We start from the raw sequence: 26,576 nt of genomic DNA on the forward strand, positions 1-26,576 counted from the left end.
CTCATTCTTACCATAAACCCTGTGTGAGTTACAACTGTTCAGATTATGTGAGTGAGATTAGTCCTGACAGTCCAGTGCAGTAAAGGGGGTGCCACACTCATAGTGTGGGTGTAGTGAGATGTTGGTTTCTGAGGTCCAATGTGGTTACAGTACTACAGTGATATAGAGAGGGGGGTTTAGCCTCCCTTCTCCAAACCAGTGGACTTGACATATAGCCGACCCCTGTGATCCCCCCCCTCCTTCGCCCTCCCCCACTCTTCCCCCTCCACCCCCTCTCACCCCCCTCCTCCCTCCTGCGTACCATTTGATCTCAGCTCTCAGGAACATAAATTAGTTTTTAAGTCTTTAAGAAGAGCTATTCCAATTAAAAAGAGCCCCACTCTGTCAGGCATACAAATGCTGCCCAGGCCAGCCTTGAATAGGGTCTGCTGCAGACTACAGACATGAAGCCTCAGAGCAGAGCAGAGAGCTATACAGTGTGTGTGTGTGTGTGTGTGTGTGTGTGTGTGTGTGTGTGTGTGTGTGTGTGTGTGTGTGTGTGTGTGTGTGTGTGTGTGTGTGTGTGTGTGTGTGTGTGTGTGTGTGTGTGTGTGTGTGTGTGTGTGTGTGTGTGTGTGCATGCGTGCGCAGAACCAGAGTGCTTAACTAGCAGAATCCAGCGTGGTGTGACTAAGACACAGCATCAGGAGAAATAATAGCCTTAAACACTCAACTGAATCTGGTGGTTTCCCCAGCAACGATAGATAATGAGCAAAAAAAGGAATCTGCTCCAAGGGCTCTCTGAGCGGTACAGTTTAATATGTATGTTTATAATGAGCATTGGTTATACAGGATGTGGCTAAAATATATGTAAAATGATACGAGCAGCAATTTCAGTGTAATGTTTAAAATACCAAACATGGAATTTGAACATGTTTGAAATTTCAATAACGTCTAAGATGATAGGCATACCACGTGTCTTGCTGTTTACAATGACCTTCAACAAAGGTTAGTATATATACTGTCTAGATTAAAGTCAAAGCAAATGGAATAGGATTCAAGATTGTACTGAGCTGGCTTTGATTGCATCAATACATTGAGGTCATTCTGCAGAGGAGGAAAGGTGAATCCCTTTACCTGCCAATGTCTCTCTCTGTTATAAAGCTGTGCCCTGTTATGATGCTGGCTGTAGCCTTGAAATATACTTGAAGAGTTTCTTTGCAAAACACTATATATACATTTTCAGAAATGTTGGTAAATTAGCTTTTATTGATTAAAGATCTTATGAAAGAGATTGGTGTGTTTTTTCACTATCTAATCGTGGCATGGGGTTTTTCAATTACCAATATATATTTCTTTGAAACCTATCACTTGATGGGTTCACTTCAGAGAGAAAAATTGTGTTTTTGCAAAACGCTATATATCTGACCAGAGAAATAAGTAGTACTGCTGCAGTAGATTTTACACAGTCAAAAACGCTATATATCTGGCCAGAGAAATAAGTAGTACTGCTGCAGTAGATTTTACACAGTCAAATGTAACAAATTGCTACATTTTTATAAAGAACTCTACAAATGATTCATTTGTAACATCAATATTTACAACAAAAAAAAGAATCAGTACTGTAACATGAGATCTATATCTTCATTAAATAGTACCCGCAAACCACCAGTGTCAACGTCAACAGTGAAGAGGCGACTCCGGGATGCTGGCCTTCTAGGCAGAGTTGCAAAGAAAAAGCCATATCTCAGACTGGCCAATAAAATGAAAAGATTAAGATGGACAAAAGAACACAGACACTGGACAGAGGAACTCTGCCTAGAAGGCCAGTATCCTGGGCTTGCCTCTTCACTGTTGACGTTGAGACTGGTGTTTTGCAGGTATTATTTAATGAAGCTGCCAGTTGAGGACTTGTGAGGCATCTGTTTCTCAAACTAGACACTCTAATGTACTTGTCCTCTTGCTCAGTTGTGCACCGGGGCCTCCCACTCCTATTTATTTTCTGGTTAGAGCCAGTTTGAGCTGTTCTGTGAAGGGAATAGTACACAGCGTTGTACGAGATCTTCAGTTTCTTGGAAATGTATCGCATGGAATAGCCTTAATTTCTCAGAACAAGAATTGACTGACGAGTTTCAGAAGAAAGTTCTTTGTTTCTGGCCATTTTGAGCCTGTAATCGAACCCACAAATGCTGATGTTCCAGATACTCAACTTGTCTAAAGAAGACCAGTTTTATTGTTTCTTTAATCAGGACAACAGTTTTCAGCTGTGCTAACATAATTGCAAAAGGGTTTTCTAATGATCAATTAGCCTTTTAAAATGATAAACTTGGATTAGCTAACACAACGTGCCATTGGAACACAGGAGTGATGTTTGCTGATAATGGGCCTCTCTACACTTATGTAGATATTCCATTAAAGAATCTGCCGTTTCCAGCTACAATAGTCATTTACAACATTAACAATGTCTACACTGTATTTCTGATCAATTTGATGTTATTTTAATTGACAAAAAAATTGCTTTTCTTACAAGAACAAGGACATTTCTAAGTGATCCCAAACTTTTGAACGGTAGTGTAAGTCATTTAGCAGATGCTCTTATCCAGAGCGACTTTGATCTTAAGATAGCTAGGTGAGACATCCACCTATCACAGTCAAATATACAGGATACAAACATTCCAAACATTCCAAAAAAACACATTTTAATACACATCTTAAATCTATGAATAAAATATCTGAGAACATAAACATTTTACCTACATGATTGTACCCATAAGTAATCATTTCTGATGAAAAAACACAAATGTGAAAAATTGGTGGATATAGCATTTTGGAAATAAACTCTTCACTTACTCCATAGACATGGCAATGTCAATTGTTCCTTTTTCTCCAGCGTTTCTTTCATCCATCCTCTGACTTTCTTTCTCTCTCTCGCTATCTCTCTTACTTTCTCTGTGTATAGACAAGTTATCGTTCTTCACTGTGCATTTATTCCTTGTTTTATATATTTTTGTAACTTTTCTATACTATTTATATATATATATATATATATATATATATATATATATATATATATATATCTTCTTCCCTGTCCTTCTTTCTCTCTCCCTCTCCCTCTCTCTTTCTTCTTTTCCTTCTCTCTCTCTCTCTTTCCCGCTACCCGCCTCTCTCTGAGCACTTGTCAGTGTTGGATCTACAGTAACTGTGGCAGGCGGAGGGAGGAAGGAACTTCAGGATAGAGATCTGCCACTGTCGCGGTATTTAATCAGGGTGGGTAGCCAGAGCAGCACATGGCTGGGAGCAGTGCACTGTGGGTAACTGATCTAATGATGGCTCGTGACACTGACTGGAGTTGAGCAGGGCTGAGACCGTCATCTCATTACAGATGCAACGTCACTCCCAGAAATACACAAAAGACAGAGAAATATTGAAAAAGAGAAAGATGATGAGAAAATGACAGGGAGGATGAAAAAAGGAGAGGGAGGATGAGGAAAGGTGAGGGAGGATGAGGAAAGGAGCGGGAGGATGAGGAAAGGAGAGGGAGGTTGAGGAAAGGAGCGGGAGGATGAGGAAAGGAGAGGATGAGGAAAGGAGAGGGAGGATGAGGAGAGGAGGAGGAAAGGAGAGGGAGGATGAGGAAAGGAGTGGGAGGATGAGGAAAGGAGGGGAAGGATGAGGAAAAGAGAGGGAAGATGAGGAAAGGAGAGGGAGGGTTAGGATGAGGAAAGGAGAGTTAGCATGAGGAAAGGAGAGGGAGGATGAGGAAAGGAGAGGGAGGAAGGATGAGGAAAGGAGAGGGAGGGAGGATGAGGAAAGGAGAGGAAGGATGAGGAAAGGAGAGGGAGGGAGGATGAGGAAAGGAGAGAGCATGAGGAAAGGAGTGGGAAGATGAGGGAGGATGAGGAAAGGAGAGGGAGGATGAGGAAAGGAGAAGAAGGATGAGGAAAGGAGAGGGAGGGAGGATGAGAAAAGGAGAGGGAGGATGAGGAAAGGAGAGGGAGGATGAGGAAAGGCGAGGAAGGAATGAGGAAAGGAGAGGGAGGATGAGGAAAGGAGAGGAAGGATGAGGAAAGGAGAGGAAGGATGAGGAAAGGAGAGGGAGGATTGAAGAAAGGAGATGGAGGATGGGGACAATTTGCTGATGACATTCTCAAAACCCATACACTGGCGGGTTTTGTTGTCATACACATGGGACCTTACAACCCATATCATCAGTATGTAGGATACCGATGTTATGCAGACAGTCAAATATATACTGCTCAAAAAAATAAAGGGAACACTTAAACAACACATCCTAGATCTGAATGAAAGAAATAATCTTATTAAACACTTCTTTCTTTACATAGTTGAATGTGCTGACAACAAAATCACACAAAAATAATCAATGGAAATCCAATTTATCAACCCATGGAGGTCTGGATTTGGAGTCACACTCAAAATTAAAGTGGAAAACCACACTACAGGCTGATCCAACTTTGATGTAATGTCCTTAAAACAAGTCAAAATGAGGCTCAGTAGTGTGTGTGGCCTCCACGTGCCTGTATGACCTCCCTACAATGCCTGGGCATGCTCCTGATGAGGTGGCGGATGGTCTCCTGAGGGATCTCCTCCCAGACCTGGACTAAAGCATCCGCCAACTCCTGGACAGTCTGTGGTGCAATGTGGCGTTGGTGGATGGAGCGAGACATGATGTCCCAGATGTGCTCAATTGGATTCAGGTCTGGGGAACGGGCGGGCCAGTCCATATCATCAATGCCTTCCTCTTGCAGGAACTGCTGACACACTCCAGCCACATGAGGTCTAGCATTGTTTTGCATTAGGAGGAACCCAGGGCCAACCGCACCAGCATATGGTCTCACAAGGGGTCTGAGGATCTCATCTCGGTACCTAATGGCAGTCAGGCTACCTCTGGCGAGCACATGGAGGGCTGTGCGGCCCCCCAAAGAAATGCCACCCCACAACATGACTGACCCACTGCCAAACCGGTCATGCTGGAGGATGTTGCAGGCAGCAGAACGTTCTCCACTGCATCTCCAGACTCTGTCACGTCTGTCACGTGCTCAGTGTGAACCTGCTTTCATCTGTGAAGAGCACAGGGCGCCAGTGGCGAATTTGCCAATCTTGGTGTTCTCTGGCAAATGCCAAACGTCCTGCACGGTGTTGTGCTGTAAGCACAACCCCCACCTGTGGACGTTGGGCCCTCATACCACCCTCATGGAGTCTGTTTCTGACCGTTTGAGCAGACACATGCACATTTGTGGCCTGCTGGATGTCATTTTGCAGGGCTCTGGTTGTGCTTCTCCTGCTCCTCCTTGCACAAAGGCGGAGGTAGCGGTCCAGCTGCTGGGTTGTTGCCCTCCTACGGCCTCCTCCACGTATCCTGATGTCCTGGCCTGTCTCCTGGTAGCGCCTCCATGCTCTGGACACTACGCTGACAGACACAGCAAACCTTCTTGCCACAGCTCGCATTGATGTGCCATCCTGGATGAGCTGCACTACCTGAGCCCCTTGTGTGGGTTGTAGACTCTGTCTCATGCTACCACTAGAGTGAAAGCACTGCCAGCATTCAAAAGTGACCAAAACATCAGCCAGGAAGCATAGGAACTGAGAAGTGGTATGTGGTCCCCACCTGCAGAACCACTCCTTTATTGGGGGTGTCTTGCTAATTGCCTATAATTTCCACCTGTTGTCTATTCCATTTGCACAACAGCATGTGAAATTTATTGTCAATCAGTGTTACTTCCTAAGTGGACAGTTTGATTTCACAGAAGTGTGATTGACTTGGAGTTACATTGTGTTGTTTAAGTGTTCCCTTTATTTTTTTGAGCAGTGTATATTGAAATTAGTGAATTCTGTCCTGAGTTCAAATTACATTACATACACTGAGTGTATAAAACATTAGGAACACCTGCTCTTTCTATGACATAGACTGACCAAATTCAATCAGTTTAGATGAAGTGGAGGAGACAGGTTAAAGAAGGATTTTTAAGCCTTGAGACATTTGAGACATGGATTGTGTATGTGTGCCATTCAGAGGGTGAATGGGGAGGACAAAAGATGTAAGTGCCTTTGAACGGGGTATGGTAGTAGGTGCCAGATGCACCGGTTTGAGTGTGTCAAGAACTTCAACGCTGCTCAGTTTCCCATGTGTATCAAGAATGGTCCACCACCCAACGGACATCCAGCCAACTTGACACAACTGTGGGAAGCATTGGAGTCAACATGGGCCAGCATCCCCGTGGAACACTTTCAACACCTTGCAGATTCCATGCCCTGATGAACTGAGACTGTTCTGAGGGCAAAAGGGGGTGCAACTCAATATTAAGAAAGTGTTCCTAATGTTTTGTACACTCAGTGTATTGGGGGGATTATAAGAGTTAGATATAGAGTCATATCCTTAACATGGAGATATTTCACATGGTTCAGACTGAGAGTACAAGTTTGATAGTGGGAGAGAGTAACATGGCTCATAGTTCTCAGGGGAGCAGTGGGATTATATGTGGAGCTGGCAGCAGTCCCTGGAGGAGAGGAGACCTAGTCAGTTGTGTGTGTCTTCCACATTTAACCCAACCCCTCTGAATCAGAGAAGTGCGGGGGGCTGCCATAATCCGCTGTCGGGGGTTAACTGCCTTGGTCAAGGGCAGAACGGTTACTGGCCCAACGCTCTCAACCACTAGGCTACCTGCCGACCCTGACAGAGAGGAGAGGGAAACAGGAGAGGGGATAGAAGAGAAGAGAGGAGAGGGGTGGATGGATGGAGGAGAGGGTGATGGTGGAAAGGAGAAGGGGGATAGAGGAGAGGAGAAGGGGATGTCAGAGTCGGGGGATGGGGTATTGGGGGATGATGACATGCCAGCCCTGTTTCCAAAATCTAGATTATCGCTCCGTTTCCGCAGTAACCCATCTCTATGGTCACCTGTCTATGCTGGTACCTGGCGGCGATACCGTGGGGCACATAGTTATTAATGCAGCCCTGTGTGTCTGTGCACACTGCATGTGACACCGGCTACGCTTCCACACAAACACACACCTGCACACACACAGCCACACACACCATCAGCATGCTACACACAGCCACTACAGTGCCAACAACAAATGACAGCAGCTCGTCCAGAACACAAAATGGACACACATACTCTGTATTTATAGCTCTACGTTTTAACTGGGCTATAGTCTGCTTCCACTGACTGGACTAAAGAATAGGATTTCTAACCAATTAGATTCAAGATGTTTCAATAAATGTTGTGGTATAATATAGTAAAAGCTTGTCAAACGGTAATCCAATAGGAAGACCTAAAACCACACAGTGTGTGCTTTGCAGAGGTATTGAATGGGATAAAGGATGAGAATGGTCTAGCTTTGGGTCATCTCAGTGGCAGTAGAGCCTCTGGCCTTGGGAGAAGAGGGGGGCACTGCCTGTCTCTGCCAGCTACCACACATGCCAACCAGCTGCCAGAATAATGCCCACGCATACTCCACTTCCAAATTCCTCTCCCCGCATGTGGACAGATGCAGCGCCAAATCCCAAATACAGGACCCTTAGCCACAAAAAGAGCGAGCTGGCCTGAAATACAGAGAGAGGCAGACGGCCACAGCTTACATAGAGGAGCTTCATCTGTGGGGTGCAGAAATGGGGTTCAAATGGGGTTCATCACAAAACCAAGACTGAAGAGGATGCCAATATCTGGTAAAGAAATATCGGCCCTTCCCATATAAACTCAGCAAAAAAAACGTCCCTTTTTCAGGACCATGTCTTTCAAAGATCATTCGTAAAAATCCAAATAACTTCACAGATCTTCATTGTAAATGTTTTAAACACTGTTTCCCATGCTTGTTCAATGAACCATAAACAATTAATGAACATGCACCTGTGGAACGGTCGTTAAGACACTAACAGCTTACAGACGGTAGGCAATTAAGGTCACAGTTATGAAAATGTAGGACACTAAAGAGGCCTTTCTACTGACTCTGAAAAACACCAAAAGAAAGATGCCCAGGGTCCCTGCTCATCTGCGTGAACGTGCCTTAGGCATGCTGCAAGGAGGCATGAGGACTGCAGATGTGGCCAGGGCAATAAATTGCAATGTCCGTACTGTGAGACGTTTAAGACAGCGCTACAGGGAGATTGGACAGACAACTGATCGTCCTCGCAGTGGCAGACCACGTGTAACAACACCTGCACAGGATCGGTACATCAGAACATCACACCTGCGGGACAGGTACTGGATGGCAAAAACAACTGCCTGAGTTACACCAGGAACACACAATCCTTCCATCAGTGCTCAGACTGTCCGCAATAGGCTGAGAGAGGCTGGACTGAGGGCTTGTAGGCCTGTTGTAAATCAGGTCCTCACCAGACATCAACGGCAACAACGTCGCCTATGGGCACAAACCCACCGTCGCTGGACCAGACAGGACTGGCAAAAAGTACTCTTCACTGACGAGTCGCAGTTTTGTCTCACCAGGGGTGATGATCAGATTCGCGTTTATCATTGAAGGAATGAGCGTTACACCGAGGCCTGTACTCTGGAGCGGGATCGATGTGGAGGTGGAGGGTCCGTCATGGTCTGGGGCGGTGTGTCACAGCATCATCGGACTGAGCTTGTTGTCATTGCAGGCAATCTCAACGCTGTGTGTTACAGGGAAGACATCCTCCTCCCTCATGTGGTACCCTTCCTTCAGGCTCACCCTGACATGACCCTCCAGCAAGACAATGCCACCAGCCATACTGCTCATTCTGTGTGTGATTTCCTGCAAGACAGGAATGTCAGTGTTCTGCCATGGCCAGCGAAGAGCCCGGATCTCAATCTCATTGAGCACGTCTGGGACCTGTTGGATCGGAGGGTGAGGGCTAGGGCCATTCCTCCCATAAATGTCTGGAAACTTGCAGGTGACTTAGTGGAAGAGTGGGGTAACATCTCACAGCAAGAATTTGCAAATCTGGTGCAGTCCATGAGGAGGAGATGCACTGCAGTACTTAATGCAGCTGGTGGCCACACCAGATACTGACTGTTACTTTTGATTTTGACCCCCCCCCCCTTTTGTTCAGGAACACATTATTCAATTTCTGTTAGTCACATATCTGTGGAACTTGTTCAGTTTATGCCTCAGTTGTTCAATCTTGTTATGTTCATACAAATATTTACACATATTAAGTTTGCAGATAGAGCGATGGCAACGCATGTCACATTAGAATGACGCCATCTGTCGGAAGACAATGGGGGCTGACCCTGCTGGCCAGGTCTGTCCAGGGCTGTTCAGGTGTGTTCAGGGCTTGTCCAGCAGCCTGCAAGCTGGCCAGGGTCAGCTCCCCCCTCTCGGGCAGGCAGCAGCCATGTTCTCCGCCCCTTGCTGGCACTAAAGGGGGATCACCCCGGAGACGCCATGGTGACGGCGTAATGGACAGGTCGATCAGGAGAAGGCGCTGAGCTGAGGCGACGGCTAAAAGAGCACAGAATAATTAATCTCTCAATCTCTCCTCACTATTCCCACTCTCTCTCTCTCTCTCTCTCTCTCTCTCTCTCCTCTCTCTCTCTCTCTCTCTCTCTCTCTCTCTCCTCCGTTTTCTCAATCTTTCTCCTACTCCATTCAACCGGTCTCTTTCTCTCTGTCTTGATACTCTCTCTATGTCTGTTTCATTCTTCACATCTGGAAGAGTTTCTGCAAGTCTTTCAGTTTGCTGTGTGATGTATGTGTATGGCTGTTTGAGTGATGGTTGATTAATGTGATTCCACATGTGTTTGACTGCTGTTATTGAGAAGTATTTTCCCATTTCCGCTAAAGTCGGACATACAATGATAGCCTAGCTGTCAAATCACAAAAGGGCATCTTACCCAGTAGCACAGATGTGTCCATTTGAATTTGCCCTGGATCTATGTCTATCATTCTTCATGAGGAAAGTATTGGTATGATTACAGATGGTGTGGTCGCTTGGTTTCCATTACATGAACACCATTTTATCCTCAAATTCCTGACATAAACAAAACAGCGGCCAACTACATTCAAATCGTGGGGTTAGGTATATGCCCTGACCTAAAGAGGGATTTGCTAAATACTAATGTCTCCCCTCTCCAACTCAAGACAAACAGATAAATTGTAGGATGTATGGTCATGCCTGTAAGTTTTTGGAATCTCCTTGAGATTAGCCTAGCTGCCTCAGAGTGAAACAGACAGAAGCTAAAGCAATTAGCAAGGAGGAGAAATTATGCTAATGAGCCTGTAGGGCTTGTTAGGTCATTTTCATTATGCGTGTTAAGCCTTGACAGGGCAGGACTTCCTTCTCCAAAGGAAGATTAATTGTAGCATAAAGAAATGAGGTGCAGAATTAAGCTTTATTATTCAGCATTGCAGCACACAAACAAATCTAGAAAAAAAGAGAAGAAGGAGAAAAAACCATCCTGGGGTGAAAATGAAAATTCGGCGGTTTAATCATTATCCTCTTTGACACCGGGGTTTGTTTCTGAGGTTTTACAGACGACAGGAATCTTTCGTGAGTCACAGCCAAATAAGGCAGGCACCGAGATCAATTTAAGCCGAAATAACAAGGCTGTAGCCAAGCTAGGTGGGAGAGGACCACCTCTCTCTAATCTCTCAGAGTGCTCTGTTCTGCAGATCAAACAGTAGGAGAGGAACAGGGATTAAATCACACAGAAAAGTCACATCTAAAGTGTTTAAAGTTGTTTTAACAAACCTGGTGCCTGGACCAGGATTTGTCTACCTCTTCACACTTTTTTGCTGGATATGATTTTGCCTGTTCTCCATCTACTCTCCATTCTTTCCAACATCATTAGTAGAAAAAAATGATCCATCCACACACAAACGCACACACACACACAAAGAAACACACAAAGCGGTGGGCCCAAAAAAAGAGCTGTATAAAAACAGCTGAGTCTTTGTATTGCTCTGGGTGTAATCTGTCATGATCGCCAGTCCATAAGTTACATCAGCGGTTCAGTACTTAAGCACACAAGACTGTAAATACAGCTCAGAAATGAAGCCGTTAATCAAACGTTTACGGAACCTTTCGCCATGTCAATATGCATTAGCTGCTGACTGATTGCCATTTATCTAATGAATCAATCCCCGCCTTCCAACTATGCCATTCATTCCCTGATGAGTGGGGTCAGAGCACTGTCCTCCCCTGGAATAAATCTTCTGATGCCTCTGATCCAAAAATAACAGTCTTATGAAGTAATACTCATCCAGCCTTATAGACTACATAAGGAACAGATGGGAACACAAACAGCCGATAGAGGGCTTTGCGGTTGTCCTTGCCACTACATATAGTGGAGTGAAGACCTATTGATCTGAGAGAGCTAATTTATGTACATGCGTGTGGAGGGCGAAGCACCAAGTCAGTTGATTCCTTACGTTTCAATTGACTATGTGTCAGAGAAATACATAAATTGCCCCCAGTCTATTGGAGGCCTCCAGAGAGAAGCACTGACCCACTAATCCAACAGAAGACTCTTACAAAGAGGCAAACAGGTCTAAGATACAGTACAACCGTGGAACTAACTCTTCAGCAAGGTTCCTTGAACCTTAAAGGAAGCTCTCCATCCTCCAGTGGCAAGCCACAGCTATCAACACCCAGCCAGCATCCGCTTCCCTCCAACTGGAATATGACCAGTCAGTCCAGCCATATGTCACTTTTAGCACCTTAACAGTTGTTTTGGAATGAATCTGGAACCCTAATTCCAGTCATCTTTCTCCCTTTCTCTCCATCTCTCTCACTCTCACTCTCTCGCCCTCCCTGTCCTCCCTCTCTCCTTGTCTCTGGTCAGTTCATATTTTGGCAGCGCTCCCAGATAAGTGAGAGTAGCGGTGTAGCAGGACTGCTGTAGAACAGTCATTACTGGCTGTGTGCTGTTATCAGAGAGGGGTTGGATCCATGCAATAGGAGCCATGTTATCACACAGGGCTCAGAGCACAGGGACCCAGGAGGTCGTGTGTTTCAGTCCTCTGGGACAGGCTGGATGCTCACAGGAAGACGATGCTCACAGCATGGCTGTTTCACTAACGGCTAAGACGTTGGTAACAATCACACACAGAGAAAGTATAATCTACGTCCAAACAACATTCCTGCCTTAATCCATCAAATGTCTAATGTGATATTTAAAATATCTAGGAAAACATCTAATGGTAGAATGGATTTCTCTGCCACACAGGAGTAACACTTCCAGCATAAGCCCTATTCCATAGTGATAATATTCATAACTTTTCAGAAGATTAGAGCAACAAAGAGTTATAGACATATAGGCCAATCATAGTAGCTGCTGCGTCCGAAATGGACTAAAGGCTATAGGGAATAGGGGTTAGTAAATAGGGCGCTATTTCCGATTGGCCCCATACAGTAGCTGTAGTGATGACTCACCGTCATGAAGCCGTCCAGTAGGCCAGAGTCAGGTTTGGGCGGGGCCTGCAGGCGTTCCATGGACCACTTCTCTATGATGGAGGCCACTTGGCTGTTCTCCGTATTCAGGATCCTAAAGCCAGTCATGTTCACCCCACTGTAACGGTAGGCCTCCACGTCCAGCGCAAACAGGTCCTGACAGGGAAGAGCTAAGAGTCAGGCAAGTAGGAAAAGAACATACATAGGCCTATATATAATACGCTAAAGAGGGGTTATAACTGTGTTATAAACAAAGCAAAACAGAGCCATTTTCTCCACTAAGAGCAAAAAGGATTAAGTATAGACTAACAATTAAATAGGAATGCTGATTGTGAATATGCAAGGACATGGTAGCAATGTGAGTTAATGTGTGGTGTCTGAGAGCTGTCCTCTGCTGGAGCAAACACTGGAGTATAAAGTCAAATCTGGCAGAAAATGGCTGCCATATGTGCTCATCGATGTGGATGGGTTGTTCACTCTGGTGGGAGAATTAAGCTCTCAGCACTGCGTCCCCTCTCTGCCAAACTCAACATTGGAACATGCTAGAACGTCCTCCTATCTGTTCCCTCTCCTCAGTCCCTCCCAAACTCCTCATCTTCACTCATGTTCATTTTTCTCATTTCATACATCCTGCAAATGGCTTCGCCAGACTTAATTGCGTTCATTGTGATACACTGAATGGCTTCTATAAAGAGAATGTGGACATTTAGATCTTTCATTTCAAACATTTAAATGGAAGGATGTATTTTTGTCTTGATGAAAAGCTCTGGCAGCGAAGAAAACGGAAAGTTTTAGTTCAAAGGATTTTAATATTCTGGCTGGGGGAGTGTTTTGAACTTAACTCTAGCTACTGTTAGATGAATGAGATATGGCTTTAATAGGAGTAGGACTTGAATAATGTTTCTGACCTGACAACTGGACAGGGAGTGAGTATAAGAGAGAGAGAGAGTCAGGGATAATGTAGAGGGTGTCTGTGTGTGTGTGTGTGTGTGTGTGTGTGTGTGTGTGTGTGTGTGTGTGTGTGTGTGTGTGTGTGTGTGTGTGTGTGTGTGTGTGTGTGGTGTGTGTGTGTGTGTGTGTGATAATCTCTGCAGAAAGAGAGAAATAGAGCAGCCCTCTGAAGTAGGCCAAGGGCCATGTCAGTTACACAGCCATAGGGTGTCAGAACTGAACAGACATCTGACCCCCCCATCTCCATCTCTCTCCCTCCATCTCTCTCTCTCGCTCTGTCTCCATCTCTATCTCTCTCTCTCTCTCTCTCTCTCTCTCTCTCTGTCTCTGTCTCTGTCTCTATCTCTATCTCTCTCCCTCCATCTCTCTCTCTGTCTCCATCTCTATCTCTCTCCCCCTCCATCTCTATCTCTCTCCCCCTCCATCTCTATCTCTCTCCCCCTCCATCTCTATCTCTCTCCCTCCATCTCTCTCTCTGTCTCCATCTCTATCTCTCTCCCCCTCCATCTCTATCTCTCTGTCTCCATCTCTATCTCTCTCCCGCTCCATCTCTCTCTCTACCTCCATCTCTCTCTCTCTCCCCCTCCATCTCTCTCTCTCTCCCTCTCTCTCTCTCTGTCTCTATCTCTATCTCTCTCCCTCCATCTCTCTCTCTGTCTCCATCTCTATCTCTCTCCCCCTCCATCTCTATCTCTCTCCCGCTCCATCTCTCTCTCTCCCTCCATCTCTCTCTCTCTCCCCCTCCATCTCTCTCTCCCCCTCCATCTCTATCTCTCTCCCTCCATCTCTCTCTCTGTCTCCATCTCTCTCTCTCCCCCTCTCTCTCTCTCTCTCTCTCTGTCTCTATCTCTCTCTCTCCCTCCATCTCTCTCTCTGTCTCTCTCTCTCTCCCTCCATCTCTCTCTCTGTCTCTATCTCTCTCTCTCTCTCCCTCCATCTCTCTCTCCGTCTCTATCTCTCTCTCTTTCAAGAGAGGAATGAAAGTTGACACTCTCCTCTCTGCCACATTTCCCTGTTCTCCTCCAGGGAAGAATATGGAGGCTGTCATTCACTTTCACATTCAATGTTCTTGTTGCCCTCAATCATCACAGCACATGAGCTAGGTCATTCTGATATCACTTACTTTCTCACACCTAAGACATTAAAGAGATTGTTGCTTTACTTTTGATGCATGAACATATCACATTTCAGGACTTTTGATTGGCTGTTAGTCAGTTTGAGGGAAAACATGAAGATTGAAGACTGCCTCTGTTTAGCTCACACCTTCACCGTGTCAGAAGTTTCCAGATGGATACAAAAGTTAGACAAGCAAGATGATGGGGAAGCATCTCGGCAGGCAGTGGACCATATGGCTGTACTTTACTTACCAGTGTGGTGAAGATGTAGTGGTAATACTCTGTCATCATCCCCATAGCAAGAGCCTGGAGAGAGAGAGAGGGAGAGAGAGAAAGGGGGGGAGAGAGAGAGAAAGGGGGGAGAGAGAGAGAGAACATGTGAATGCTGAATGTATGAATCTACGGTACACATTGTGCAGTGTCAGTGCGTGTGAGTGTGAGTGTGAGTGTGAGTGTGTGTGTGTGTGTGTGTGTGTGTGTGTGTGTGTGTGTGTGTGTGTGTGTGTGTGTGTGTGTGTGTGTGTGCGCACGTGTGCCTGCGTGTGTATGTTACAGAGTTATGTGTGTTTCTGCGTATAAAATATATAAACCTCACATCCACTCTCCTCTAAGCCTGGTGTAACCATCTCCTCCTCCATCCATCCCTCTATCCCTGCATATCTCCCTCCCCTCTATCCATCCATCCATCTATCCATTTGCCCTTCTCTCTCTTCAACAGTGAGGGCTCACATTACTTACTAATGATGGCAATAAGCAGACCTAAAGGCCAGGATACACTCTCATCAGGGATAGAGAGGTAATGTTATGAGTGAGGAGGATGACTACTTTATTCTCTGCCTATGTTAATATACTGTACGCTGATCTCTATCAGAAGTGAGAAAAGAGGAAATAGTTGGAGCTCTATCTCTCTATTTCTCTCCCTCTCCCCCCTCTCTCTCTCTCTCTCTCTCTCTCCCTCTCCGTCTCTCTCTATCTCTGTCTCTCTCTCTGTCTCTCGCTCTCTTTCTCTCCCTCTATCTCTATCTCGGTCTCTCTCTCTCTCTCTGTCTCTCTCTCTCTCTCTCTCTCTCCCTCTCTCCCTCTCTATCTGTCTTTCTCTCTATCTGTCTTTCTCTCTCTCCCTCTCTCTCTATCTCTCTCTCTCTCTCTCTCTCCCTCTCCATCTCTCTCTATCTCTGTCTCTCTCTCCCTCTGTCTCTCGCTCTCTTTCTCTCCCTCTATCTCTCTCTCTCTATCTCGGTCTTTCTCTCTCTGTCTCTGTCTCTCTCTCGCTCTCTCTATCTCCCTATCTATGTCTCACTTTCTCTCTCTATCTCTCACTTTCTCTCTCTATCTCTCCTTCCCTCACTCATGTCTCTCTCTCTCTTCCTCTCTCTCTCCATCTCTCTCTCTCTCTGTCTCTCTCGCTCTCTCGCTCTCTCTCACTCTCTCACTCTCTCACTCTCTCACTCTCTGTCTCTCTCTCTCCCTCTCTCTCTCTCTCTATCTCTCTCTCTCTCTCTCTCTCTCTCCCTCTCCGTCTCTCTCTATCTCTGTCTCTCTCTCCCTCTCCCTCTCTCTCTGTCTCTCGCTCTCTTTCTCTCCCTCTATCTCTATCTCGGTCTTTCTCTCTCTGTCTCTGTCTCTCTCTCGCTCTCTCTATCTCCCTATCTATGTCTCACTTTCTCTCTCTATCTCTCACTTTCTCTCTCTATCTCTCCTTCCCTCACTCATGTCTCTCTCTCTCTTCCCCTCTCTCTCTCTCTCCATCTCTCTCTCTCTGTCTCTCTCTATCTCTGTCTCTCTCTCACTCTCTCACTCTCTCACTCTCTCACTCTCTGTCTCTCTCTCTGTCTCTGTCTCTGTCTCTCTCTCTGTCTCTGTCTCTGTCTCTGTCTCTTTCAATTCAATTCAATTCAATTTCCTTTATTGGCATGACGTAACAATGTACATATTGCCAAAGCTTATTTTGGATATTTACAATATGAAAAAAAAAAATGAGAATCAAAATTGTCAATGGGACAACAGTAACAACAATAACCAAGGGTCAAAATAACCATACATTGAACAATAACAATAAGCATACAGTAGAGTACATGTGCAGGTTGATTGGTCTGTCAGACACTGTCCCTCAACTTATGACAGGCAGCAATGTAGTGCGCTGCCAACCCACAGCTCTCTGCGTCCTCCCCCAACAGGACGGGTAGCCTACTCTCATCAGAGAAGTCTTTGAAACCTTTAATAAGGGTTTCAAATTTGGGAAAATGACACTCTCAAATTGTTTTATATTTTTCACATTTTGTCAGGAAATGCAGCTCCGTCTCAGGTTCTGCTATTGTGCAGTGGTTGCACAGAATTTCCTCTACAGGGAGTCAGGTTTTCCTGTGTCTACCCTTCTTCAGGCTGTGCTCACTGAGCCTGTACTTTGTCAAGGTTTTTCTAAGGTTTTGATCAGTAACCATGGTCAAATAGTTAGCCACGGTGTACTGTCGATTTAGGGCCAGATAGCACTGCATTTGGCTTTGTGTTTGTGCTTGTGTTTCCCAATAAGCAATGTAGTTTTGTTTTGACTGTGTTGTAATTTGGTTTATTCTGATTGATTGGATGTTCTGGTCCTGAGGCTTCAGTGTGTTAGTAGAACAGGTTTGTGAACTCAGCCCCAGGACCAGCTGGATGAGGGAACTCTTTTCTTTGGTCAGCTCTTGGCATTGCAGGGCTTGGTAATGATATGAGAGGGGGTCACTGTATTTTAGATGTTTCCTAAACTGAATTGGTCTTTTTTGAGTTTTTATTATTAGTGGATATTGGCCTAATTCTGCCCTGCATGCATTGTTTGTAGTTTTCCTCTGGACATGTAGGAGAATCTTACAGAACTTTGCATGCAGGGTTTCAATGGGGTGTTTGTCCCATTTGATGAAATCTTGTTTCACACCTCTCTGCCATAAAGTGCAATTGGTTCAATGACATATTCAATTAGTTTTAGCCAAATTTTATAGGTATTTCAATTTGCATTGGCTTTTTAATGGCGTAGAATGCCCTGCGTGCTTTCTCTCTCAGTTCATTCACTGCCAGTTGAGCTTATTTTTAAACCCAAGTAATTGTAGTGTGTGCAGTACTCTATATATTTTGTACTAATTGAGAACTTTGGTCTAATTCCCTGAGATCTGGATCTTCTCTGGAAAATCATTATTTTAGTCTTTTTGGGGTTTACTGCCAGGGCCCAGGTCTGGCAGTACTGCTCTAGCAGGTCCAGGCTCTGCTGTAGGCCATGTGCTGTGGTTGACAGCAGGCATAGGTCATCTGCGAAGAGTAGGTATTTAACTTCTGAATTGTGGAGACTAACACCAGGGGCTGAGGATTTTTCTAGAATAGTGGCCAATTCGTTGATGTAAATATTGAAGAGTGCAGGGCTCAGATTGCAACCCTGATGAAGGCCCCGCCCCTGGTTAAAGAATTCTGTTCTTTTCTTGACAATTTTTATGCTGCACGTATTGCCAGTATACATTGATTTAATTATGTCATATGCTTTACCCCCTACACCACTTTCAATAACTTTGTAGAACAGTCCTGTATGCCAAATAGAATCAAATGCTTTTTGGAAGTCGATAAAGCAAGCGTATATTTTGGTATTATTTTGGTGGACATGCTTATCTATCAGGGTGTGTAGGGTGTAAATATGATCAGTCATGCGATGTTTTGGTATGAATCCAATTTGGCTTTTACTCAAGACATTGTGCTTATTAAGGAAGTTTAGAACTCTTACATTTATAATACTACAGAAAACCTTCCCCAGGTTACTGTTCACACAAATGCCTCTGTAATTGTTAGGGTCAAATTTGTCTCCGTTTTTTGGGGTTATGAGTCCTTGATTCCAGATGTCAGGGAAATAACCTACACTCAGGATCAAATTAAACAGTTTTAATATAGCCAATTGAAATTTTGCACTAGTGAGTTTGAGCATCTCATTTAGGATGCCATCAGGTACGCGTGCTTTTTTACATTTGAGAGCCTGAAGTTTCTTATAGAGCTCCTGGTCAGTAATTGGGGAGTCCAATGGATTTTGATTGTCCTTTATAGCTTTTTCTAATCCATTCAACTTCTCATGAATTTGGCGTTGTTCTGCATTTGTGTCAATTTGAACGGTGTTGTAGAGTGTTTTAAAATGGGTTGTCCATATGTCACCATTTTGTATCGCTAATTCCTCTTGTTTCGATTTTTTAAATTCTTTTCCAATTTTGCCAGAAGTTGTTTGTGTTTATGGACTCCTCAATTAGTGTCAGCTACTTGCTGTTGTACTGTGCTTTTTTGGTTCTGAGTGTACGTTTATAGAGTTTTAAAATCTCACAGTAATGAAGGCGTAATTCACCATTATTTGGGTCTCTGTGCTTTTGGTTGGATAGTGTTCTAAGTTTTTTCCTTATAATTTTACAATCTGCATCAAACCAGTTGTCATCTGTGATCATTTTTGTTTAGTTTTTTTTCAATTTCAATTGTGCTTCTTTGTCACGCTCTGACCTATGAGAGCTGTGTTTTCTCTGTGTAGTTAGGTCAGGGTGTGATATGGGTGAGCAGTCTATGTTTGTTGTTTCTATGTTTAGTTCTTGTTTTTCTATTTCTATGTTGAGTTTTGGGATGATCTCCAATTAGAGGCAGCTGGTTCGTGTTGTCTCTAATAGGAGATCATATTTAAGTTGGGGTTTTTCTATTGTGTTTTGTGGGTAGTTGTTTTCCGTTTTGTGGTTGTTTGCTGTTGTTTTTGTTCCTTTGTCAAGTGTTTCATTTTTTCATTAAATAATAATCATGAGCACTCAACACGCCGCGCCTTGGTCCCCTCTATACGACTGCCGTTACATTCTTTTGCCGTTTGCCTGAATTGAGTTGATGTTTTTTACTGCTAGATTGATACCTTCTTTACTGTGAGTGAATGTGGTATCCAGAAAGTTATCTAAGAGTGTTTGGATATTTTGGTTGCAGGTTGCTTTCTGGTATTATTCTGTGCTGTTTTGGGCCCATCTGTATGATTTTCTGATGTTGTACAGCTTACTGGGCTGTGAATGTGTGGTTGTTTCCATGTCTGTTCTTTTGAGGAACAACGTAATTTGGCTGTGATCAGACAGAGGTGTTAGTGGCTTGACAGTGAATGAGCTGAGAGAGAAGGGGTAAATGTCTGTAATCATATAGTCTACTGTACTGTGGCCAAGAGGTGAGCAGTAGGTGAATCTCCCCAAAGAGTCCCCCCGTAACCTACCATTGACAAAGTACAGACCCAGGCTTCTACAGGCTTCTTTCCCTCACCCTATCTCTCTCTCTCTCTCTCTCTCTCTCTCTCTCTCTCTCTCCCTCTCGCTCTCTCTCTTTGTCTCCCTCTCTGTCTCTCTCTCTTTCCCTCTCTCTGTCTCTCTTTCTCCCTCACTCTGTCTGAATTTAGATGATATCACTGCAGACAGACAGATGACTGTGGTCATTACCTTGGTCTGATCAGTGGTGGCCATGTTTTGCTAAAATAATTACAGACTCCTCACCTCTATGTCACTATATCACCTGTTGTTGGGATATTATGTCTTATAGGTGAACATCTCACAAGGCCATTTGCAGAAGAAGCCCCTGTTATTGCAGCTTTATACTGTGAGTCTACTCTGTGTGTGTCTGTTAGGGCCTTTGGCTGAGAGCCCACCCTATTTAAGCGCTATAAATGTGGCTTGGTCTCCTAGGCAGCTGGGACAGGTGTGTCGTGCTGCAGTTCTCTGACAGCTTCGCTAAACCATTAGGAATCATAGATGATGATTGTGCAGGGAAATGGAGAGTGATTAAATGGGAAAGGGTCAGGCCAGTAATTGCTGCCGGTGTCAGGTGGGTACGGTAAGTATCCATGTGGGTTGAACATACTCTAATCTACTCACCAATAATGCACCTAGCATTACCCCATGGCCATGAGGTTTCATAGCCAATAAGGGTGCAGAATGTAAATGATTGTATTTCCTTTTCCAATCAGATGACAACATTCAAGTGGACCTGATGGAATTCTGTGTTTCTTAGCCAATCAGATATCTTCAATCCTATTATGCACTGCACTATATCCGTGGACACCACAGAGGGATTGGGGAAATCTGCAGTAATTATAACTCGTCCTTTAGGGATCAGAAGCAGAATGATCTTTTAGCACCTGCATATCATAGGCATTTGGCCACCTGCATATGAACTCTAGAGGAAGGCCTACAGAGGTTAACATGAATCATTTGAAGCTGGATATTTAGCATGCAGACAGTCCCACAATGGCACTATAAACGACAGTTAAACCACCACCAGTTGTTTGTTGTACGGTAGAAGATTGATCTGCGTCTCTAAAGAGTACCATGACTGTCGTCCCAGAGTGAAATGAGGAGAGGAATCCTTCCATCACTGAGTCAGGCGGGTGTCTTGTAATGAGGATATCAGGGAAAAGTCCTTCATTACCCCCCATTACCAGGGAGTAGCTCATAAGCCACTAGCTAATGATAGGTGTCCTTGACCTTCATAACCAATCACCAGCTACCACACTGATTAAAAAAGCCAAGCAGGAGAGAGTGAGGGAGAAGGACTGAGTGCCAGGGTGAGTCATGTTATCTTTAATATTTGATACATCCTGGAAGCAGGAGGAGGAATATTCATGTTTTTAATTGAGTCAGTATAAAACATCCTCTCTTTCTGTTTCAGGTGTAGCTGATATGCTGCATGACTGAAAGGACCTTAGAGGATATTCTTTCTTTCAAGGAAATGTACAAAAAACATATTTTGCACCCAGTTTGACAAAACTTGTCTGAATTGACTGGGGATTGTGACTTCTCACTCATCCACACACAAACACAGACACACATCACTACCCCTCCTCACACACACCTGTTTTAGGATGCCAGCAGCCATTTCGTGTCCACAGTCGAAGATGACGTGGAACTCCTTCCCTCTCTTCATCTCCTTGAGGAGAGGCTTGGCGTCCTTGGTGTCCGCTGGCAACTGGCGGATCTTCAAGCGGATGTTGTAGCGAGATGGAGCCTTTATGAGCTCCTGTAACCGAATAAGACCTTCATAGGAAACACAGAGACAAAAAAGAAAGTGTGAGAGGGAATGAATCAATGTACAATACGTATACCATTTTGAATAGGGAAAGGGGGATACCTAGTAGTTGTACAACTGAATGCCTTCAACTGAAATGTGTCTTCTCCATTTAACCCAACCCCTCTGAATCAGAGAGGTGCAGGGGGCTGCCTTAATCAACATCCACGGCACCCAGGGAACAGCAAGATAGCTTCCTTGCTCAGCAGCAGAACAACAGATTTTTACCTTGTCAGCTCGGGGATTCAATCCAGCAGCCTTGTGGTTACTGGCCCAATGCTCTAACCACTAGGCTACCTGCCGCCCCAAAAATGTCATGTTAATTCCATTTCTGTTGCAAACAGTGCAGGCTCCCTATTTTCCAAAGATAAACTACAAATATGTATCTCTGGTAATTGAAGTTTTACTCTGTATTCATTTGACTCCCTTGGTTTTAATTAGTAGTAGATAAGGAAGCTCCATGAATAGATGTCTAATATCATTCCAATTTTAATGAAATCCATCCATCTGTCAACTTGTCTTGCATCTCTTCCCACCTCCCCCCTCCTCCTTCTCCCTCCTCCTCCTCTTCCATCCTCCTCCTCTCCCCTCCGCCTCCTCTCCCTCTTTCTTTCTCTCCTTTCTTTGCACTATTGCACTATTGCACATTTCATTCCACTTCCTCATTTCTTAATATTTGTCTGTATCCCTCCTGTTCTACCTCCACCATCTATGTTTCTCTCAAAGCTCTGTTTTTTCTGGCGCCACACTGTATCTTACCAGAGCCAGTACCACAGACCTTGATGCTAGAAGAAAACGGATCCCAACAGTATGAATTCCCCTTTGAAAAGGAAACCAAAAAGACATCTATCAATACTCCACCTGACTTTTATCATTCATCACTGATACATTGAATTCACGCTCATTATCGATCCATCTACAGTGCTTCTCCAATATTAATTTAGCACCGATGCTACATGTTTTCCACCGCGGTAAAAACTAGGATTTACAAGATATATATATTTTTGCCGATACATGCTTTTAAATGGATACTCGTTGGCTCAATGACTGAAAGTCTATGGGAACAGATAGCATGTCATTGCGCTAACATCTAAATTCCTACATAGAGATATAGGACAAAGAGCCACTATGGCTGAAGAATTCTTACAAGTGTTTCCAGTCATCTGTAAGTGCAATCAATAATCTGTTCCCTGGTTCAGTACTGTATAGACCTGCCACAGTAACAGTCACAGTCACAACCATGTAGTTGTTATTTTCTGCAGCCTGCAGCCATACAGGCAGTCCCCAGCTGGTTGGCCCATGGCATTATTTGTTTACTTCCTGTTTCTACTTGAGCGCACAGCACCATGGGACACCAGCGCAGCTCAGCTCACAGCTTGTTGTTGAGTGTTGAGCAGCAGCCAGTTCCCAAGCCTTCATTAAATCACTACAACACTCTGTCGCACACTGATGATGATGCCCCACGGTGGCGCCCTCTCGCACGCTGATGATGCGTCATTGCCCGTGACAAAGTGGACACAGTAGACACAATGGAGGGCTGAGGACCTCGCCCACTCTGGGTCACTATTAACTAACACTGCAGAATACATATACAATGAGCCAGAGAGAGGAAGCAGTGTAGCTACTGTATGGCTGCAGACTATGGCTGTGACTGAAATAGGCTACCTATTCCTAGTGCACCTATAGTGCATGCCCTGGTCAAAAGAAGTGCACTACAAAAGGAATATGGTGCTATTTCAGACGCAGCCTATGAAGAAGACCAGCTGGCCATCTCAATTTGGGCAGAAACCCTTAGTTAGACTTCATTGCACATCAGCTTGTTTCAAAATGTTCATTACCTGACCATCACAGTTAGTTTAAATAGCTGCTTTGTTGGCACCAACAAAGGCCCATGGTGATCACAGTGAATGTTAAGCAGATGGAGGCGCTTGTGAAAAGCAGTTGTTCTTAAATCAATTAAAGAGTTATGATCCCGATCTACAATTCTGTCGAAATTTGGAATTCAGACAAAAGTGAACGTTGGGTATGTGAGTGTGTGTGTGTGTGCATGTGTGTGTGCATGTGTGTATGTGTGTGAAGTTTGAATGTAGTCCGATCTGGCTGGGGTGTTTAGTTTTGCGAGAGCTTTCCACTGCAGGAGCAGTGCTCAGTGTTTTACAGTTAGTTAGTTAACTTCTTTGGGATGGGGGCAGTATTTTCACGGCCGGATAAAAAATGTACCCGATTTAATCTGGTTACTACTCCTGCCCAGAAACTAGAATATGCATATAATTAGTAGATTTGGATAGAAAACACTCTAAAGTTTCTAAAACGGTTTGAATGGTGTCTGTGAGTATAACAGAACTCATATGGCAGGCCAAAACCTGAGAAGATTCCATACAGGAAGTGCCCTGTCTGACAATTTGTTGTCCTTCTGTTGCATCTCTATTGACATTACAGCATCTGTGCTGTAACGTGACACTTTCTAAGGCTTCCATTGGCTCTCTAAAGCCGCCAGAAAGGGGAATGGGGTGTCTGCTGTCTCTGGGCAAAGTACAGCAGCAGAGTTTGGGGACAGTGAGACTGGAGATGCGCGGTCATGAGAACTCGCCATGTTTTTCTTTCAGTCTTTGAATGAATACAACGTTGCCCGGTTGGAATATTATCGCTATTTTATGAGAAAAATAGCATAAAAATTGATTTTAAACAGCGTTTGACATGCTTCTAAGTACGGTAATGGAATATTTTGACATTTTTTGTCACGAAATGCGCTCGCGCATCACCACTTGATTGAACAAAACATGCATGTATTGTATAACAAACTGTCCTAGGAGTGTCATCTGATGAAGATCATCAAAGGTTAGTGCTGCATTTAGCTGTGGTTTGGGTTTATGTGACATATATGCTTGCTTGGAAAATGGCTGTGTGATTATTTGTGTCTATGTACTCTCCTAACTTAATCTAATGTTTTGCTTTCGCTGTAAAGCCTTTTTGAAATCGGACAATGTGGTTAGATTAACGAGAGTCTTATCTTTAAAATGGTGTAAAATAGTTGATTGTTTGAGAAAATTGAATTGTGGTATTTTAGTTGGTTTTGTATTTCGCGCCGTGCGATGCCATTGGCTGTTGGCTAGGGGTTTCGCAGGCGGAACGGGGTTCCGCTAGCGGAACGTCTGTCCTCAACAGGTTAACATTGGTAAAACCACCCTGACCCCTCCGACTGCTGCATTCGCACATCATAAACAACATGTCAGAGTACCTCTTTCTCGTTGTCACGACTTTTGCCGAAGTCGGCTCCTCTCCTTATTCGGGCGGCGTTCGGCGTCACCGGTCTTCTAGCCATCGCCGCTCCATTTTTCATTGTTCCATTTGTTTTGTCTTGTTTCCCCGCACACCTGGTTTACATTCCATAATCACACTACATATATATTCCCTCTGTTCCCCCCATGTCTTTGTGTGGAATTGTTTTTGTTACCTGTTTTGTGTGACGCGCCAGGCTGGTTTTTCTCCCGGGTACCGTGTTTAACCCGAAGTATGTTTATTGTTAAACATTTGCAATATTGTGAATGTTGTCACGCTTTCACTTTTGCTATTTGGCTGGAGGTTTTTACGCAGTTGCGTCCGTCTGTTGTTGCTTCTGCCAAATAAAGTGTGCGCCTGATCAACTCTCTGCTCTCCTGCACCTGACTTCTCTACCAGTAGCGCACAACCTGACAGAATTCCACACCTCCCATGGAGTCAGCAGGAGCAGGTACCCCGATCCGAGGGGTTGAGGAGCGCGTCCGAGAAGACTCGGCGATGCTGCAACATCTCGGCGCAACGATGGATCGCGTTGTCCAGACCATGGACCGCTGGGAGAGACAGGGAGTCTCTCCAGCGTCTCGACCAGCACAACCGGGGTTACCACCACCCGTCCCCCCTGTATCCGGTCCCAGTGGGATGCGTCTCGCCCTTCCAAGGGAGTATGATGGGACGGCAGCACGGTGCCAGGGATTCCTATTACAGCTGGACCTATACTTGGCCACTGTTCACCCGGCTCCCTCGGGAAGAGAGAGGGTGCCCGCCCTCGTCTCGTGCCACTCGGGGAGAGCTCTGGAGTGGGCAAACGCTGTGTGGGGAGAAGGAGATGCGGCGTTGGACCACTTCAAGGAGTGAACGTCTCTTCCACCTGAGGCAGGGGACGAGGAGCGCCCAGGAGTTCGCCCTGGAATTTCGCCTCTTGGCAGCCGGAGCAGGATGGAATGACTGAGCCCTCATCGACCACTAGCGATGCAGCCAGCGCGAGGATGTCCGTCGGGAGTTGGCCTGCAGGGATGCCATCATCACCTTTGACCCGCTGGTGGATCTGTCCATTCGGTTGGATAACCTGTTGGTCACCCACGGACGTCCAGAGAGGGCTCTGTCGGTTCCAGCTTCCAGCACCCCCGCTCCGGTGCCAATGGAGCTGGGAGGGGCTGCACTCAGGGAGCCCGGAGGAGGGGCCTTCACGTGCACCATCTGTGGCCGCAGAGGGCACACTGCTGGTCGGTGCCGGGTTGGTGCCTCTGGGAGTCGAGGCAGCAGGCAGGGCTCTCTGGCATCACCCCAGGTGAGTCTGCACCACTCTCATCCAGAGCCCTCTGTTGTCCACCTGTTTGTGCATGTTTTTTCGCCTGAGCTTTCCCCGCATTCCCAGCATAAGGCGCTCGTCGATTCAGGCGCGGCTGGGAATTTTATTGACAGAGCATTCTCCCTTAGGTTAGGGATCCCCATTGTTCCTGTGGTTAGACCCTTCCCGGTACACGCTCTGGATAGTCGACCATTAGGGTCCAGGTTAATTAGGGAAGCCACCATCTCCCTGGGCATGGTGACACAGGGGGGTCACAAGGAGAGAATCAGTTTCTTCCTCATTGACTCTCCTGCGTTTCCCGTGGTACTAGGCTTTACCTGGTTAGCTCATCATGAGCCCACTATTTCATGGCAACAGAGAGCTCTCACGGGGTGGTCGTGAGAGTGCTCGGGGAGGTGTATAGGGGTTTCCGTTGGTGCTACCACAGTGGAAAGTCTAGACCAGGTCTCCACCATGCGCATCCCCCCTGAATATGCCGATTTGGCTC

The 26,576-nt window shown here is 45.2% G+C and overlaps 1 protein-coding gene across 2 annotated transcripts in view; it reads right to left on the reverse strand.

Annotated features, from left to right (window-relative positions):
• Positions 1–26,576, reverse strand: part of LOC106578944 (glutamate receptor ionotropic, kainate 2) — a 310,913-nt gene that overhangs the window by 178,199 nt on the left and 106,138 nt on the right. For both annotated transcript variants that reach the window (XM_045701495.2, XM_082961526.1), the window contains exons 5-7: positions 21,289–21,470; positions 14,686–14,739; positions 12,350–12,523 (exon numbers count right to left, since the gene is read on the reverse strand). In XM_045701495.2, coding sequence (XP_045557451.1) covers positions 12,350–12,523; positions 14,686–14,739; positions 21,289–21,470 — 410 coding nt within the window. The remainder of the gene's footprint in view (positions 1–12,349; positions 12,524–14,685; positions 14,740–21,288; positions 21,471–26,576) is intronic.

Source organism: Salmo salar, chromosome 02 (assembly GCF_965601325.2).
Source record: "Salmo salar chromosome 02, fSalSal1, whole genome shotgun sequence".
NCBI classification, from domain to species: Eukaryota; Metazoa; Chordata; class Actinopteri; order Salmoniformes; family Salmonidae; genus Salmo; species Salmo salar.